The sequence below is a fragment of the Chiloscyllium plagiosum genome, unplaced genomic scaffold (genome assembly GCF_037043375.1).
Source record: "Chiloscyllium plagiosum isolate Xiang-an unplaced genomic scaffold, Cpla_swu_hap1 HiC_scaffold_13, whole genome shotgun sequence".
Taxonomy (NCBI): Eukaryota; Metazoa; Chordata; class Chondrichthyes; order Orectolobiformes; family Hemiscylliidae; genus Chiloscyllium; species Chiloscyllium plagiosum.
In genome coordinates this window covers 84,400,717-84,420,866 of record NW_028270151.1, presented here as the reverse complement: position 1 = coordinate 84,420,866, position 20,150 = coordinate 84,400,717, and the positions used below count along the sequence as shown (strand labels likewise).

Below are 20,150 nucleotides of genomic sequence, written 5' to 3'. Positions count from 1 at the left end.
GTTAATTCGTTAATTTGATGTTAATTCGGTCCGAGCATGTACTTCACTATTTAATTACTATGTTATCTTTTTTTTCTTGAGTAATGTAAGATATTTTATTATACCCTCTGGTTAGTTATAGGTTAGATTAGTAGTTAATTGAGTTTTGTCTTTTTCTTTTTTTTTCTTTATCTTTTCTTTTCGTTTGACAGGTTTTGGTTATTTATTTAATATTTAATTGTATATTAGTGTTTGTATTTGTGTTTTCTATTTTGTAAGTTTGTAAAAATATGTTAAATTTTCAATAAATATATCTATTAAAGAAAATGCCACAGTACAGGCACAAGGGGCCGAATGGTTTCGGTCTGCACTGGAACGATATTGTGATGCTGGGTATCCTATCTAACCCACACTGGATGAATATATAATTTGCGTTACTCTTTCATGGGAGTTGGGCATCACTGACAAGGCCAATGTTAGTTACCAAACCCCAAATGGCCTTCACCTCGGTCATCAAGTATCATCTCAGAGGAGGGTTGAGAGTCAAGCACCTTGCTGTAGGTCTGGAGTCACGTGCAGGCCAGATCTGATAAAGGAACCAGGTAGGCTTTTACAACAGTCGACAAGAGGGTCACCATATTGTGATAAGCTCCCAATTCCAGGTTTTATGACAATTAAGTACCACCGTTTGAACCCAAGCTCCCACATAATGCAAATTCAGTAATCTGGGAGCATTTTGCCACCTTTACTGAGTGACGATCAGGGGGCAATGCTGAGTCACAACTGGTATAGAGATTAATGTTTTCTTATCGCCTTAATGACATACAGTGAATGTAAACAGTCAATGGGTCGCCCACATTTCTCCTGGGATGTGAATGTTGCTAACCAAAGCCAGTACTTATTTCCCAGCTTTGGGTAGATGCCCCAAAACAGCCTTCTTGAACTGCCTGAGTACATTTGGTGTAAGGACACCCACAGCCCAGTTCGGAAGGGAGTCCCAGGATTTGACCTAGTAACAGTGAGGGAACAGCGATGCATTGTTAAGTCTGGATTGAGTGTGTCCTATGGGGGAGTTTGCAGGTGTTCCCATGTATCTACTGCCGTTGTCCTTCTAGATGGTGGAGCCTGGGAGCTTGCAGGGTGCTGTCGAATGAACCTGCTGCAGTGCATCTTGTAGATGGGGCACACTACTGCTACTGGCCATTGGTGATGGAAGCACCTTGGTGGATACGGTGCCAATCAAGCGGGCTGCTTTGTCCTGGATGGTGTCAAGCTTCTGAAGTGTGGTTGGAGCTGCCCCCATCCAGGCAAGTGAGGAGTACTCCATCACACTCCTGACATGTGCCTTGTAGATGGTGGACAGGCTTTGGGGAGGCAGAGGGTGAGTTACTGGCCACAGTATTCCGAGATTCTAATGTGCTTGTGCAGCCATTATGTTTACGTGGTGAGTTCAGTTGAGTTTCTGGTCAATGATAACCCCAGGATGTTGATAGTGGGTGCTTCAATGATGGTGTGTCAAGGGGCAATAGTTAGATTCTCTCTTGTAACAGATCATTGATCATTGATCCACCGCAGGAGTGTATTTGTGATCTGTACTGTACATCAATAGGGAGATATAGTTCTTAGGGCTAAAGGGATCAAAGGAACTGGGACAAAAGTGGGACTCAGTACAGGGAGATCTCTGATTTATGAACGTCCAACTTACAATCACTCGTATGTAGAATCACAATCCCGTATAGGGGTGTAATTTGAAAGTTCCAATATTTCCTTGTGCTTATGATCAGCTATTTCATATAATCCTACATTGTGTGTACAAATTAACTTTAGAACAAACTCACAAACAGAACCTGCTCCCACCCCAGCGACTGCATGTCCTGGCTTGGGTGATAAGCCTTGATCGTCATGCATGGCAGGATGGGTTCGAACAGCCGTATAAGGCCGACTCCTGCTCCTATTTTCTTTGTTCCCATTCTCCTGCATAATGGTCGAACTGTTCCTCTGACTCACCCACAGTGGGTACAGTTGAAATGATCAGCATGGTAAGCATCGCTCCTGTACATGAGTGGCACTTCATCGATGATGAGATGGCATTTCTGACAGATGTACTGGCCAAGGCGTTTTGCCTTCTCTCGGTTGTGACAGGGTCTGCAGAGATGCCTGTTGGTGAAAGATGATATCAGGGTCTTCAGCTACTCAGACTAGAAGCCACATGGCTCACACATGCACAAACACACCCGGTTAACGGATAAGCCCGACTGAATGTCTGTACATATAACTGTACACTCACAATTTAATATACAAAGCATCCACACAACACTTATAATATTAGTGAATAAATACTTGAAAGCTTTGTGTTTGTGATATTAACAGTTAAAGGAGTGTAATATTAAAGGCAGTGAATTGTCACCCACAATTATCCAAGACAGTAGCTGCTCACATTTAATGTAAACATGCAAGAATTCTGTAAACACACATACAAGTGCACAGCTACAGAGCTACATACAAATACACGGCTACATACATGTACACAGTGACATACAAATACACAGCTACATACATGTACAGAACCGCATACGTGTACAAAACCACATATATGAGGTTAGGTTCACCTCATTGCTATGGATCTAGACTCATATTTCTGTTAGCCTGACCAGGTGGGCACACAGACTCATTGGTGAAACAGACAGTTTTTACAACAATCATGGCTGCCATTATTACAGAACAGTTTTTAAATTCAAATTTCACCACCTGCCAGTGTGGGACCTGAACCCATGCCCCTAGTCCAACAATATTCACACTCGCACTCACACAGGCACACACACAGACACACACACAGGCACTCACACAGACACACACACAGGCACACACACAGGCACACACACAGGCACTCACACAGACACACACACAGGCACACACACAGGCACTCACACAGGCACACACACAGGCACTCACACAGGCACACACACAGGCACACACACAGGCACACACACAGGCACTCACACAGACACACACACAGGCACACACACAGACACACACACACAGGCACATACACAGGCACTCACACAGACACACACACAGGCACACACACAGGCACTCACACAGGCACATACACAGGCACTCACACAGGCACTCACACATATACACAGAGACATACACAAACAGAAACACAGTGATACACACGTGGACATACACACATAAAAACACATAAACATACAAACACAGCTCCACACATAGGCACATGCATACACTCACATACACACAGACACACATACTTACACATGTAGACACTCACACACACACACGCACACAGACATACACCACTCAGCGATAAATTCTAATAATTGTTCAGTAAAAAAAGGGGACCTTTCAGCTGTTTTCGCCTCTGGATAATTTGTTGACTGAATTTCATCTTCATGTATCTTCCCCATTTCCTTTCCTTTTCCAACTCCCTTTTAAACGGCCATCATGGAGTCTGCTACTCTGGGAGTTTCTATGACCTAACAGCCCTCTGAATCAAAATTGACTTTGGAACATTTCCATACAAGTACAGATACACCTGCCCACAATTCCTTGCTGGGTGTAAATTCTCAAACTGCGGGGCAGAAATATATGGACCCTCACACATCTGCACCCATTCTTTCCAGAGATTTCTATCCAACTGACAATTGACATCTCCACACTGTCATTCCTCAGCAACAGATATCCGTTATATTCACTGAAAGCTGATTAGAGGAATGATACAAACCGAGGCTGAACTCCAGTATCTCAGGCAAATTCAGATGGCGTTAAAAGAAAATGTACACTTTGGGACTTTGTGCTGAGATTGAGTTTAAGATCAGACTCTGATCCTGTTCCAGATGAGGCCACCATCTCTGGTCCAAATGAAATCTGAAGGGAAATGAATGAACTCTCGCCCCACCCCTTATTTTTAACAATTCCTATTTCTGTTGGCAATAGAATTATCTTCCATCCCTAAAACTGCACATCTCATTTACCCAAACCAGATGTAGGAATCTATGGTGTGGGTGTGAATGACTATCCTGATATACCCTCCCAAATTGTAACCTTCCATATCATTCCAGCAGTCAGAGAGTGGTTTTTAAGAGTTCATCTCAATTTACATGCCATTAAAACCCTTAATCTGAGGGGATGAACCTCAGATTTATAGAAATCCATCTCCTTCCAATCAATATGAATCCATTTATAATCCTGTCTGCAGCAATTTTCACAAATGCCTCATTGTATGATGTGGTTTTATTTATTTATTCACAGGATGAGAGTGTTACTGGATAGGCCAGAATTTATTGTCCATCCCTAATTTCCAGGAAGGAAATTAAGAGTTAGCTACATTGTTGTGGGTCTGGAGTCACGTGTAGGCCCGACCAGGTAAGGATGGCAGTTTCCTTCCCTAAAGTGAACCAGGTGGGTTTTCCTGACCATTGACAATGGATTCCTGATGAAGGGCTTTTGCCCAAAACGTCGTTTTTGCTGCTCGTTGGATGCTGCCTGAATTGCTGTGCTCTTCCAGCACCACTGATCCAGAAAATAGATTTATGGTCATCATTAAACTCCCAATTATGGATTTTTATTGAATTCAAATTCCACCTTTTGCCGCAGTGGGTGTTCAAACTCAGGTCCCCATGGACATTAACAATCCAGTGACAAAGCCATTAAATCATTGCCTCCCCAATAAAATCCCCAAGGACTCAACAACAGTTAATCAACAGTGATCAATCAGTCCTCAATCTTTCCAAAATGTATGCATCAATTTCACTCCAATCTGTAAATATCTATCTAATTTCAATCTTCAGGGATCAATCTACCTGTGATCGAGGCATTCCTCCAGTTCTAGTCTGTAGGGGGACTGGGATCCACTAGATCTGCAAACCTCAGCCTGATTATAGCCTGTTCACCCCAATCAATGGACAATGTAAGGGTCATCAGGTATTGGGAGGTTTTCCTGATTATCTTAAATGACCAAGGGTCAACCTGCCTGTAATCCACTGGCATTAATCGACTGAAATCAGTCTGAACTGTACCATCAAGCTCACCGATTGCTATGACTGTGATGTATTCCACTGTCCTCCAGTATGGGTGGCATGGTGGCTCAGTGGTTAGCACTGCTGCCGCACAGCGCCAGGGACATGGGTTCGATTCCCACTTTGGGCGACTGCTTGTGTGGAGTATGCACATTCTCCCCGGGTCTGCCGAGTGCATTGGTTTCCTCCCACAATCCAAAGATGTTCAGGCCAAGTGAATTGACTATGCTAAGTTGCCCATAATGTCAGGGGTAAATATAGGGTAGCGGAATGGGACTGGGGGGGTTACTCTTTGGAGGGTCAGTATGGACTTGTTGGGCCAAAGGACCTGTTTCCATACTGTAGGGAATCTAATCAGCTTTAAGGGAATTAGATTATCACAGGGAATAAAACTGATTTTGCCTCAGACAATGGGCAGGTATCATTACCACACATTGGGGAATAATCCATGGACCAGTCACACAACAATGATCATTTGCCCCCTGGCTGGTTCTTGCAATCCTCTTAAAATGATTTCATCATTTTGAAAAATCACAAAACGCAACATTCAATCTTAAAGTCCTTTCTCTGCTCCCTGTTTCCGGCTCCTTGTTCAATTCACTGCTCCACAATCCCTGCTCCCTGCCTGTTATTTCCTGTTGAGTGTTCCCTGTTTTCCACTCAATATTCTCTATACCCTGCTCCCCATTCCCAGTTTCTTATTCTATGTCCCCTGTTCCGTATTCCCTGTCCCCACTCCCTGTCTTCCATTCCCTATTCCCTGTTACTACTCTCCATTCCCTGCTTCCTATCCCTTGTTTCCCACTCCCAATTCCCTGCATCCTATTCTCCATTCACTATTCCTTGTTCCCTGGACCCTACTGTCTTTTTCACGTTCCTTATTTCCTGTTACCTGCATACTCTTCCTTGGAGAGTCACAGATTCACAGAAAAGGCCCTTCAGCCCATCAAGACTGCATTGATACTAAAAGGGCGTTATTCCCAATTTCCCAAATCCTTGAATGTTACGGTATTATTTGAGGTGCTCATCCAAATATTGTTTAAAGGTTGTAATATTTCCAGCCTCCACTACTTTTTAAGGTAGTACATTCCAGATGTCCACTAACCGCTGAGTGTTAAACCGAGGGCATGGCTCCTGTTGGTTCTCTCACTCTCTTGTTGCATGATTTGGAGGTGCCAGTGTTGGACTGGGGTGTACAAAGTTAAAAATCACACAACACCAGGTTATAGTCCAACAGGTTTAATTGGAAGCACTAGCTTTCGGAGCGACACTCCTTCATCAGGTGGTACTGTTGGACTATAACCTGTTGCGTGATTTTTAACTCTCTTGTTGCAGTTGGCAGTTCCACTCTCTTTGCTCAGCTCATGGGGTGTTTATGATGAACAGACGTTATTTACAGAATTCTTTTAGAATTCTGCACAGACTCAAAGTGTATTTCTAGGCCCCGAAGCCAAGAACTCTTATTTGTGCACAAGAACATTTCCAGTTTTGTTCAATTTAATTTACTTCTCAATTGATTCAGAATGTCTCACTGACATCGTAGTAAGAACACAGGAACTAATTTCTGACAAAGTGCCTTGAAGAAGGATCGTTTCATGGGAAATTTATTTTTTTCATCTTATAATAATGATCTTTGTTTTTGAATCTTAAAAGAACTTCTTATGAACTAGCTTGATAAACTGAGGAATCTGATGAAAGAGGTTAATCACTGTGCTCATTTAGGATCTCAACAGTTTGGCCTTGTTTAAACAGAAAGAGCAAGGAATATGCGACACAGAAAGGGATTGTTAGAGACTGTAGAGTCAGTGAATTATAGTTGGAAGTGTGTGTCATGTGTTCATCTGTGTGTGTGCAGTGTCAGACATTATGTAGATGTGGCTGTGCATCTATGTGTCTTCGTATATGTGTGTATGTGTTTGTGTCTATCTGTGTGATTGTGTCTGTATAAGTGCGCCTATGTGTATATTTCTACGTGCATGTGTATCTCTGTGTGTCACTGTATATGTGGAAGTGTTCATATCTGTGTATCTAAGTGTGCATCTATGTCATTGCGAATGTCTGTATTGCAACTGTGTGAATATGTCTGTGTGTATATATATATTTGTATCAGGATTTTGACCCAGCAACATTGAAGGGATGGGGATATATTTCCAAGTCAGGATGGTGACTGGCTTAGAGGGGAACTTGCAGGTGGTGGTGGTCCCATGTATCTGCTGCCCTCGTCCTTTGAGATGGAAGTAGCTGTCTGAGGATCTTTAGTGAATTTCTGCAGTGGGTCTTGTAGATAGTACACACTGCTGCTACTGAGCATCGGTGGGGGAGGGAGTGAATATTGCAGGTTGTGGATGTGGTGCCAATCAAGTGAGCTGCTCTGTCCTGGTTTAGTGTTGATTTTCTTTCAAATTGTTGGAGATGCATTCATCCAGAATACCCATGGAGTTGGCATGATACGTCAATCAGAAAGAAATGGTGATGGAAATAGGTACTAAGTTAGCACAGCATTACAAGAGTCCATGCTCTGGGCAGATGGCATTAGGTTCATGGATTGGTATAGGTGCGTGCTGAAGGTTTGTTTTGTATTTCATCCCATCTGGAGAAGGAAGGTATCCTTTTGGTTTGGTCCCAGGGCCACCTATGGTGGAGGTAAGGTACCGCTAGGCCTGCAAAAATGCATATAAAGTGGGTGAACGCAATGGGACTGACAAGGATAGTCACAAAATTAGACAAAATAACATGGAGTTTAAAACAGAGGTCAGTATTTGAACAAGTCTGGAAATGTAATATTATTATAGAATTATAGAATTTATGCAGCTTGACTAATTCCCCAAAACACCCTCTTCACAATAGAGTATGTGCATCTGTTTGTGTGTGTGTGTGTTTTATAGGAGTGTGTGTGTGTGTATTTGCGTATACGAAGACGTGTGTGCATGGGTATGTGTTTGTTTGTACAGGAATGAGTCTGTGTGTGCAGGATTAAGTGTGTGTGTGCCTGTGATTGTGGAGATAATGCAAGGAAAGGGAGTGTATATGTCTGCGTGTATATATATATATATATATATATATACGCATGAGCGCATGCATTTACAACTTTGTGTCCTTGGGTGTACTTGTCTCAATTAACATGCATGTGATTAGGACTCTGCATGCCTGTGCACAAGAGTGTGTGTGTGCAGGTGTATGTGTATATATATGTCGGTATGTGTGTCTATGTGTCAGTGTGTATGTGTGTGTGTGTGAAAGAGTGTCTGAGTGTCTATGTCTGACTGAACGTATGTGAGTGTGCGTACGTGTGTGTGTGTGTATCTGTCTTTGTGTGTGTATGTGTCTTTGTGTGTGTCTTTGTGTGTGTGTGTGTATGTATATGTGTCTTTGTGTGTATGTGTGTATGTGTCTTTGTGTGTGTGTGTCTGTGTGTGTGTATGTCTTTCTGTGTGTGTGCCTTTGTGTGTTTGTGTGTGTGTGTGTGTGTGTATGTATATGTGTCTTTGTGTGTGTATATGTGTCTTTGTGTGTATGTGTGTATGTGTCTTTGTGTGTTTGTGTGTGTGTGTATGTATATGTGTCTTTGTGTGTGTATATGTGTCTTTGTGTGTATGTGTGTATGTGTCTTTGTGTGTATGTGTCTTTCTGTGTGTGTGCCTTTGTGTGTTTGTGCGTCTGTGTGTGTATGTGTCTGTGTGTGTATGTGTCTGTGTGTGTGTATGTGTGTCTTTGTGTGTATGTGTGTCTTTGTGTGTATGTGTCTGTGTGTGTGTGTTAGATCTGGGAACACCAACAGTGCAGATATAAAGTGAGCTCTATTCTCATTCCACAAATCCAACGACAGAGCGAGCAGCTTTCTCTGGCTAAATTAACTCAGTAAATGTTCAGAGTGAGGGCACTTCCAGGCTTTTCTGTCAGTCTGCAACTGAGCCTGACGACAGGTGTTGGCTGGCCGTTCCGTGTGAAAGTTGTGTTTGAACTTGAAACCGCTTTGATTGAAGGAGCTGAAATTCAAGCCCTGTGGAGCTGGACTGCCAGAGTCAACAAACAGAGCAGGGGGTATAGCCTACAAAACCTCACAGAGTACACACTCCAGTCCCTGTGACCAATCCACACTCCAACATCAAGTCTCTAATTTTACAAAACAATCTACTCCTGACACGCAAATGCCTGATGAGGTCGGCACTGAACGTCTCCCGTACTCTTCCATCCATGTACCGTTTCAGTGGGCCGACAGACTCTGCCGTGTGGTCCCCTGTTCCACCTCTCTCTAACCTGAACCCTGTCCACACACAGAAAAAAGCACCTTCAGATTAAATGTGAAGAATCATTCCTGACAGCCACACAGCCTTACAGCGCAGAAACATGCCCTTCGGCCCAACTTGTCCATGCCGACCACGTTTCCCCAAACTGAACTAGTGCCGTTTTCTTGCGTTTGGCCCGTATCCCTCTAAACCTTTCCTATTCCTAAACCTGCTCAAAAGCCTTTCAAAGTTTGTATTTATATCTGCATCCATCAATTCCTCTGGCTGTTCATTCCTTACGCGCACCACTCTCTGCATACAACAGCTGCCTCCCAGGTCTCCTTTAAATCTTTAACCTATAATCCCCTACCGTGGGAAAAGACATCGGCCATTCACCTTATCTATGCCTCTCATGATTTTATAAATTTCTATAAGGTCCCTCCCCACCACTGCCTCTGATGCTCCAGGGAAAATAGTCCCAGCTGATCCAGCCTCTCCTTACACCACAAACCTTCCAGATCCTTGTCAATCTTTTTTGCACCCTTTCCAGTTTAATCACATCCTATAGGAGGGTGACCGGAATTGTATGCAGCACTCCAAATGTGGCCTGACCGATGTCTTGGACAGTCGGAACGTGACATCTCAACTCCTGTACTCAGTGCTCTGACTGACAAGCACAAACGTGCTAAACACCTCCTTCGCTATTCTGTTGAGCTGTGTTGCCACTTTCAAGGAGCCTGCATCCCTAGGTCTCCCTGTTCAACAACACTCCCCAGGGCCCTCCCATTAACTGCGTAAGCCCTGCCCTGGCTTGTCTTCCTAAAATGCAACACCTTGCATTTATCTGGAGAATCACAGACTCCTTACAGGGTAAAAAGAGGCCATTCGGCCCATTGAGCACACACTGCCCCTCCAAAGGCAACCCATCCAGACCTACTCCCCTACCGTATCCCAGTACCCTGCTAATCCAGGCTGCAAATACCTGGATACTATGGAACAATTTAGCGTGGCCCACCCACCCACCCAACCTGCACGTCTTTGGACTGGGGGAGGAAACCAGAGCACCCAGAGGAAATGGTTTCACAGCGACTTAAACAGGAATAGGTCCTTGGACTGTGTGTCCTAATATTCTTGTTATTGATGCTTTCACTGAGGGAATGGATTTGAGACCTCTGTAAAGTGCACAGTGTTGGGAATGAGACCAGGAAACAAGTTAATGCCTAACTAAGACTAGGCTGAAGATTGATTTGAGTTCACTCAGGACAGGTGGCCTCCCTATTCATTGTATTAATCTCTTTTACAACAGCCCCGAACCCATGAACCCCTGTGTGACAGGAGTTGAATCTTTTGTATGTTCTGTGACACGTCCTGCTGTCAGACAATCTATGACCCTGGTGTAAATTACAGCGGTGTACCGTGTGAGCCCTGCTCCCTACTTCAAAAACTTTCATCATTTTGTCTTCATTACATTTCAGCATCTCACATCCCTTGAGGGTCACATATCAGACGCGGGTTTTTTCTCGCTGTCTATTTGCATAAGCTGAGTATCCCTTTTCCCTGAACACTGGAGACTAACCGGGGACAATTAGTTTCACCCTCCACATGCAGTACCCTGTAAACATTGCCTGACCTTCCCAGGAGGAAGTCAATCAGAGTAGCTCTTTCCCAGGGTCAACTCTCACTGCACTTTGATGTCCATTCAGACTGCTTAGCTGGTGGCAAAGGCGTTTGATGTCTTGCAGGTGCACATCAGGACTAGGATTGCAAATGATTTGGGAGAGTCTCTCCCTCTCTGAGACGTTTAACTGGCTTTTTATCCCCTTTCCCAGCAAGATGAGACTGCCAAGGGGGAGCTGGCGTGAAAAGCAGAGACCACACTGGTCCCAGCCAAGTGGATAATGGGTGTCCTTGCCACTCTCAAGAGGCTTGAGGGTAGAATCTAGGCTGGCACTCAGTGTGGAGCTGCTGGAAGTGCTGCTGTTCAGATGAGGCTATGTAAACCTTTTCCGTAAAGAGATCCCGTGATTAATTTCAAAGGGCTCACCACTATCTATTTCTCAAGCAACACCAGTGAAAATAAAACAAGGGGAGCTGGTGATTATTTAAGGGAGCATTCTCAGTACAGCTGGACTCCTGAACTTCCAACATTACGACAGCATCACGCTCATCAAGCATCTTGGGGTTTTCCAATGTCATGAAGGGCACTGTTTAAATGCAAGTTTCTCACGGTAAGAATGGAAAGCTTACAGCGCGCAATGAGACCGTTTGGCCCATCTTGGCTGTGGTAGCTGCAAGGATGCTCAGTCACGTCCCACTAGCTACCTCTTGGTGCGAAACTCTAGGTTCAAGTGCGTATCGAAGGACTTTTTAAATGTGATGAGGGCTCCTGGCTCTACCATCCTTTACAAGCCACCATCCTCTGGGCGCAAAGAAATCACCTCAAGTTGACTCACACCTTTGTGCCAATTACTACATTAAATCCACATTTCCTGGTTATTGACCCCCTCTGTTAAGGTAAATAGGAATTTCCTATCCATTCTATGTCCCTTACAACTTCAACTAAATCTCCCCTCAGCCTCCTCTAAGCCAAAACAAACAACCCCAGGCTATGGAATCTATCCTCACGGTTACAATTCGTTACTCCTGGCCTTCTTAAATCCCCTCAGTACCCTGTCCAGAATAGTCACGTCCATCCTGTTATACAGCCAGCAGGCCTGTAAACAGTACCATAGCTGTGGCTTCACTAGGGTTTCATTCTGATAGTTCCATGATTTGTAGGTATCATTTATAAAGCCAGCATTTGTTATCTCAATCGCCCTTAATCTGAGTGGCGTGCTGGGCCATTTCAGGGGGTAAATAAGAGCCTGTTCCTTGCTGTGGCTCTGGAGTCACACATAGGCCTGACCAAGGAAGGATAGAAGAAGGGCTTCAATGAAAACAGATTGGGTTAGTGCAACCGCCAATGACAATGATCATAATCACCATTACTGAGAAGAGCTTTCCATACCAGATTTAATAACTGAAGTTAAACTCCACAGCTTCAAATCCTGACTGTGCGGAGTTTGCACATTCTCCCCGTGTCTGCGTGGGTTTCCTCCGGGTGCTCCAGTTTCCTCCCACAGTCCAAAGATGTGCAGGTCAGGTGAATTGGCCATGCTAAATTGCCCATCGTGTGCAGGATGTACAGGCTAGGTGGATTAGCCATGGGAATTGTGTGCTTATGAGGATCAGGTGGGATGCTCTTTGGAGGGTCAGTACAGACTCAATGCACCAAATGGCTCTATCTGCCAGTGTTGGGTTTTGTCCCCATATCATTGGAGAACTAGCCCGTGTTGCTGACTTACTAGCCCAGTGATATCCCTGCTGCGCCCCACCTTGCCCATGTGAACGTGGCATTGAGCTACCTATTTCAACTCCCTGGTCCATCTCATATAACTGGCCCACAATGCCCTGAGGGAGGGAGTTTCGGGATCTTAACTCAGTGACGGTAAAGGAACGTTGATATATTTCCAAGTCAGGAGTGGTGAGTGGTTTGGAGGGGAACTTCCAGAGGGTGGTGCTCCTATGTATCTGCTGCCCTTGTCCTTCTAGATGAAAGTGGTCATGGGTTTGGAAGGAGCTGTCTGAAGATCCTGGGTAAATTCCTGCAGTGTATCTTGTAGATAGTACACACTGCTGCTACTGAGGCGTCAGCAGTGGAGGGAGTATAGTGTTATACTGTTCTAGTATAACGTCTCTGTTGTTTTATTTTCTGTTTTGACTAATAAAGTGAAAGAAAGTGCTTTCTTAACCACTTTGTTCAGCCATCTTCAAAACTCTGTGGACGTGCGCTGCAAGATTCCTCTGTGTTTTTACTTTGCTCAGAACTCCACAAATGATTGTGGAATCACTGGCTTGTTCCTCTTTCCCCAGATGTATCACTTCCCAAGCTTTGGATTGAATTCCATTTGCCACTGGTCCGCCCCATCTGACCAGTCCAGTGTTAGTTTATTGCAGCCTGCAGCTGAGCTACCAACCATAGTATCGATTTAGTTACCGTTCAAAAAGCTCTTAATCATTTCCCGGATATTTAATCCTAATTCATGGATACATATACACCACAAACAGTTGGGGACCCTTTCAAAACACGATTAAGAAAAGGTGGGTGATTAAACTGAATGGTCTCAAACCCTCCCTTATCCTTACTATATTTAAATGACATTACAATAGAGCCTACACTTCAAAACATATCTCATTGGCTTCAATTAAGATTGGGATATTCCTGAGTTATAAAACATGTTGATTAAACACAAGTTCTTTTACGAACTGATTAAAATTGATTATGGGATATAATTCTGAATTGTAGGTTATGCCTTTCTTGATATATACCTTTGTCAAAATTGGCTCTACATTATATTCTGTGTTCTATGTTCTCATCTCGACTATCCCTTAAGGGAGTTGGTTATCCAATGCTAACTGGTGTTTTGATAGGCCAGGAGCTTTGTTTAAATTGGCAATGTTTTTCACAGTTAAAATCAAAGCCAGTGTATTAAAGGACTGAATGAGTGCTGTTGAAATGCAGAAAATGCTCCCTGTGTCTGCCTGGATGAATTGATAGAGATATTCTTTCTGTGACTACGTTATCGGGTTCACGGCTCTCACTCAGTCCCACTCACAGCTGCTGTTTTCTCTCCTCAGTTCTCTGTATGAAAACATCTGTATTCCCATAAATCAACTCTCTCAGAGTCGACGAGCTCCAATAAAGCACATTCTGTTCGCATCAGCAGCATGAAGTATTCAGAATCAACACAGGCTCCCAACCCTCCCGAGTCCATGGTCCAGCTTTGACAGCTCCCGCATGTGACAGAATGTCTTACACAATCATCACCGGGGGGGGGGTGAAATCCAGATAAATGGGGTGCAAGGAAGACGAGAGAGGGGCAAAACCGAGGGACAGTTACCTCATGTGTATGGAATTTGCACTTACTCCCCAGTGTCTGTGTGGGTTTCCTCCGGGTGCTCCAGTTTCCTCCCACAGTCCAAAGATGTGCAGGTCAGGTGGATTGGCCATGCCCATAGTGTCCAGGGATGTGTAGGTTAGATGGAAAATCCATTGGGAAATGTGGGGATGGGGTAGGACGCTCTTGAACAGTCAGTGCAGATTCAATGGGCTGAAAGGCCTCTTTCTGCATTAGGGATTCTGTCATTCCATAATTCTATGGAAGTGATAAAGCTTGCTGATGTGAAGAAGGGTGAGGGTAATTAAACAAGTCATATAATTATAAAAATCTCTACATTTTAGGCCACTCAACCCATCGAGTCCCCACTGGCTCTCCGAAGAGCAACCCACCCAGACCCACCTCCCCCCCACCGTCTCCTCTCCCTGTAACTCTGCATTCACAACAGCTAATCCACCTTGCCTCAAACAGTGACCTTATAAGTCCACTATCCTAAAAACATTTTTTATTTGAAAATCTGCTTGGCTAATAATCTTCAGGGAAGGAAAACTGCCCTCCTTATCCAGTCTGACCCGCATGTGACTCCAGTGGCACAACATGTGACTCCAGTGGCTGATTCTTGACTCTGCTGTCTGAAATGCTTAGCAACCAACTCAGGTGTATCAAACCACGACGAAGACTAAACAAAGATCAGAAAGATGGCCTGGCATTGACCTAGGCACCCAAACGTGTGACAAAAAAACACAGCCCTGTTGACCCTGCAAAGTCTTCCTGACTGACATCTGGGAGCTAGTGCCAAAACTGGAGAGCTGTCTTACAGAATAGTCAAGCAACAGTCATACTGAGAGAATCAGACTTTACGGTCAATGTCCCAGACACCACCATCACTGTCCCTGCATGTGTCCTGCCCCACCAGCAGGACAGACCCAGCAGAGGTGGTGGCACAGTGGGGTACAGTCAAGAAGGAGTTGCCCTGGGAGTCTTCAATATTGCCTCCAGACCCGATGAAGTCTCATGGCTTCAACTTAAACATGGACAAGCAAACCTCCTGCAGTCCTCCCTCGGCTGATGAATCGGTGCTCCTCCAAGCTGGCCATCACTTGGAGGAAGCACTGAGGATGGTAAGGGTACAAAGTGTGCTCTGGGTGGGCATTTCAAATCCCCACCATCAAGAGTGGCTTGGCGGCAGCACCACTGACCAAGCTGGTTGGGCCCAAAAGGAACTAGCTGCCAGACTGGGAACCAAGGGGGAAAAAATATACACTTGATCTCATTTTCATTAATCTATTTATCACAGACGGGTCTGTCCACGATCGGTTAGACTCGCCACAGCACAGTTCTTTTGGAAACAATGCCCTACCTTCACATTGAGAACACCCTCCATCCGTTTGTATGGTCTTGCTAAATAGGACAGACTTCAAACAGATCCAGCAACTCAAGGCTGGGCATCCATGAGTCACAGAGTCATAGAGATGTACAGCATGGAAACAGACCCTTCGGTCCAACTCGTCCATGCCGATCAGATATCCCCAACATGGGCTTTCAGCCTCAGAATTGTATTCAACCAGAATCTGTAAGCTCATGGCCCAGGCGATGGCCATTCCACCATTACCGTCAAGCTGGGAAATTAACTCTAGTCCAATGAATAATGCAGGAGGATATGCCAGGAGCAGCACCAGGCATACCTAAAAATGAGGTGTCAGCCTGGTGAAGCTGCCAAATAGGATTACCTACACGGCAAACAGCATAAGCAGCAAGTGATAGACAGAGCTAAGTGACCCCACACCCAATGAGCAGATCTAAGCTCTGCAGGCCTGCCACATCCAGGCGGGAATGGCGATGGACGATTAAACAACTCACTGGAGGAGGAGGAGGCTCCACAAGTATCCCCATCATCAGCGGTGGAAGAGCCCAGCACATCAGTGCAAAAGATAAGGTGGCAGCTTTCGTAGCAATCTTCAGTCAGAAGTGCCGTGTGGATGATCCAACTCAGCCTCCTCCAGTGGTCCCCAGCATTATAATTGCCAGTCTTCAGCCAATTCGATTCACTCCATGTGAAATCAAAAAAAGGTACTGGATACTGCAAAGGCTATGGGCCTTGACAATATTCTGGCAATATTTCTGAAGACTTGCTGCTCCCATAGCCAAGTTGTTCCTGACCAACACTGGCATCTACCCAACAATATGGAAAAATGTCCAGGTATGAACTGTACATAAGATGCACTGCAGAAATTCACCAAAGATCCTCAGACAGCACCTTCCAAACCCACGACCACTTCCATCTAGAAGGACAAGGGCAGCAGATACATGGGAACACCACCACCTTCAAGTTAACCTCCAAGCCACATTCCCATCCTGACTTGGAAATATGTTGCCATTCCTTCATTGTCGCTGGGTTCAAATCCTGGAATTCCCTCCCTCCCTGACATTATTGCGGATGTACCCACACCAAATGGACTGCAGTGGTTCAAGAAGGCAGCTCATCATCACCTTCTGGTGGGCAGCTCAGGACAGGTAATAAATGCTGGGTCCAACCAGCAAAACCCATTCCTCATGAATTGATTATAAAAAAAGAAACCATCCAGAATCTGGACAATTCTGGAAAGTCAATATCAGTATATTCACTCTCACTGCACTGTGTTCTTTTAAAAACCTGGTTGTAGGATGTTATGAATTTTTAAGTTTTTCATCCCATCATTTTCTGTCATACATTTTCTTTACAGATATTAATTACAAGGAGTTCCTCACACTTGGCCCCTCACAACTATCAACATATCCTTTGTGTCCTCGAATGAGAGTACTTGTTCAACCTCTCTTAATCTTCACGATCATGTCTCCCATCTCTGCCTCAAAGGCATTTTTTTTCCATTTCTCTAATCTCTTCCTGTTTCCACACTTGTAAAAGCTCTTGCAATCTATTTTTATAGATCTTGCAAGTTTGCTCTCATTCTGTTTATCTCTCTTTATCAATTTCCGTAACATACATTGCTGGGTTTTGAAACGTTGCCAAACCACAGCCTCACTACACGTTCCGGCAATATTACGAACCTTCAACCTAGAATTATTTTGTTAACTTCTCTATGGTAGTGCTTGATCCATTTTCCAATGGAGGCTTTAATTCTTTCGTTAAATGCATGATTGTTGACATTTGTAAATTATTTCAACTAATGAACCTTGGAGTGCAGGTTCATAGCTCCTTGAAAGTGGAGTTGCAGGTAAATAGGATAGTGTAGAAGGCATTTAGTATGCGTTTCTTCATTGAGTACAGGAGTTGGGAGGTCATGTTGCGGCTGTACAAGACATTGGAAAGGCCACTTTTGGAATATTGTGCGCAATTCTGGTTTCCTTCCTATCGGAAAGATGTGAAATTTAAAAGAGTTCAGAAAAGACTTGCAAGGATGTTGCCAGGGTTGGAGGATTTGAGCTATAGGGAGAGGATGAACAGGCTGGGGCTGTTTTCCCTGGAGTGCTGGAGGCTGAGGGGTGACCTTATAGAGGTTTATAAAATCATGAGGAACATGGGTAGGGTTAAATAGACAAGGTCTTTTCCCTGGGGTGGGGGAGTCCAGAACTAGAGGGCATAGGTTTAGGGTGAGAGGGGAAAGATATAAAAGAGACCTAAGGGGCAACTTTTTTACGCAGAGGGTGGTGCATGTTTGAAATGAGCTGCCAGAGGATGTGGTGGAGGCTGGTACAATTACAATATTTGAAAGGCATCTGGATGAGTATATGAATAGGAAGGGTTTGGAGGGATATGAGGAGAAAGTGAGGACTGCAGACGCTGGAGATCGGAGCTGAAAATGTGTTGCTGGAAAAGCGCAGCAGGTCAGGCAGCATCCAAGGAACAGGAGAATCGACGTTTTTGGCACAAGCCCTTCTTCAGGAATGAGGAGACTGCGCCAAGGAGGCTAAGATAAAAGGGAGGGAGGAGGGACTTGGGGGAGGGGCGTTGGAAATGCGACAGGTGGAGGGAGGTCAAGGTGATAGGTCGGGAAGAAGATTGCAGGTTAGGAAGACGGTGCTGAGTTCGAGGGATTTGACTGAGACAAGGTGGGGGGAGGGGAAATGAGGAAACTGGAGAAATCTGAGTTCATCCCTTGTGGTTGGAGGGTTCCCAGGCAGAAGATGAGGCGCTCTTCCTCCAACCGTCGTGTTGCTATGGTCTGGCAATGGAGGAGTCCAAGGACCTGCATGTCCTTGGTGGAGTGGGAGGGGGAGTTGAAGTGTTGAGCCACGGGGTGGTTGGGTTGGTTGGTCCGGGTGTCCCAGAGGTGTTCTCCGAAACGTTCCGCAAGTAGGCAGCCTGTCTCCCCAATATAGAGGAGGCCACATCGGGTGCAGCGGATGCAATAATGATGGAGGTGCAGGTGAATTTGTGGCGGATATGGAAGTGTCCCTTGGGGCCTTGGAGGGAAGTAAGGGGGGAGGTGTGGGCGCAAGTTTTGCATTTCTTGCAGTTGCAGGGGAAGGTGCCGGGAGTGGAGGTTGGGTTGGTGGGGTGTGGACCTGACAAGGGAGTCACGGAGGGAGTGGTCTTTTCGGATTGTGATTATCACATTGCTGATAGGGGAGGGGAGGGAAATATATCTCTGGTGGTGGGGTCCGTTTGGAGGTGGCGGAAATGACAAAGGATGATACGATGTATATGGAGGTTGGTGCGGTGGTAGGTGAGGACCAGTGGGGTTCTGTCCTGGTGGCGGTTGGAGGGGCGGGGGCTCAAGGGCAGAGGAGCGGGAAGTGGAGGAGATGCGGTGGAGGGCATCGTCGACCACGTCGGGGGGGAAATTGCGGTCCTTGAAGAAGGAGGCCAAATGGGTTGTACGGTTTTGGAACTGGTCCTCCTGGGAGCAGATGCGGCGGAGACGAAGGAATTGGGAAGATGGGATTTTACAGGGGGCATTTTTTATAGTAAATGTCCGTGTTGATTCGGTCACCCGAGATAGAAATGGAAAGGTCTAGGAAGGGGAGGGAGGAGTCTGAGATGGTCCAGGTGAATTTGAGGTCAGGGTGGAAGGTGTTGGTAAAGTGGATGAACTGTTCAACCTCCTCGTGGGAGCACGAGGCAGCGCCGATACATCATTGATGTAGCGGAGGAATAGGTGGGGGGTGGTGCCAGTGTAGCTGGGATATGGATCAGATACTGCTAAGTGGGACTAGATTAAGTTGGGATACCTGATCGTTATGGATGAGATGGACCGAAGGGTCTGTTTCCATGCTGTACATCTCTATGATTCTATGATTTTGATACAAGTAAAGATCCAATTATTTACATACAATGAATAGCTTTTAGGTCACTCTCAATATTATTTGTGCCATTAATTCAAAAAGCATGTTACACATGTTATTCGGTATAACATCTTTAATTTTAACCTTTAATTTTTCTCTGGTGTAACCTTCTTTGCCAATGTTATGTTAATGTTGTCAAAATCATTGACCCTTCTATATGCGAGTTGCTGAGTTTGACTCTGCTATACAACTCTGACTTTCCTCTCCTGGGAAGTTGGCTCTGTTGAGAGAAATCTTGTTTTTGAGTCAGATTGTAGGTTCAAAGAAGCACAGGGAGAGGTCTCACAGGTATTCTGTCCAACATTTGTCACTCAATCTGCAAGATTATCACACTGCCATTTGTGGGATCTTGCTGTGTGCAAAATGGCTGCCACGCTTCTGAGATTGCAATAGTGGTTGCATTGGTAAACTTTCTGCCTGTTGTAAATCACTTTTGAGGTGTCTGGTGACAGGCACTACATAAAGACAACTCTTTCTTTTCAACCCCTTGACCATTCCTCCCCGTTACCAGCTTCAAGCTGGTATATGGAGGAGGCAGCAGGCTTGGAGGAAATAATTTACCAGAGTAGTGCCAGAGCTGAAATCCTTCAGTCAGATGGATAGATTGGAGACATTGGGATTGTTTCTATTGGAGAGGACAAGTCTAAGAGGAAACTTAGACGTCTGCAAAATAATGAGGGGTC

The 20,150-nt window shown here is 45.0% G+C and overlaps 1 protein-coding gene across 2 annotated transcripts in view; it reads right to left on the bottom strand.

Moving 5' to 3' along the window:
• The window catches only part of LOC122555716 (LIM and senescent cell antigen-like-containing domain protein 2), a 223,146-nt gene that overhangs the window by 24,413 nt on the left and 178,583 nt on the right, over nucleotides 1-20,150 (bottom strand). For both annotated transcript variants that reach the window (XM_043701764.2, XM_087993861.1), the window contains exon 5: nucleotides 1,987-2,136. In XM_043701764.2, the coding sequence (XP_043557699.1) occupies nucleotides 1,987-2,136 (150 nt within the window). The remainder of the gene's footprint in view (nucleotides 1-1,986; nucleotides 2,137-20,150) is intronic.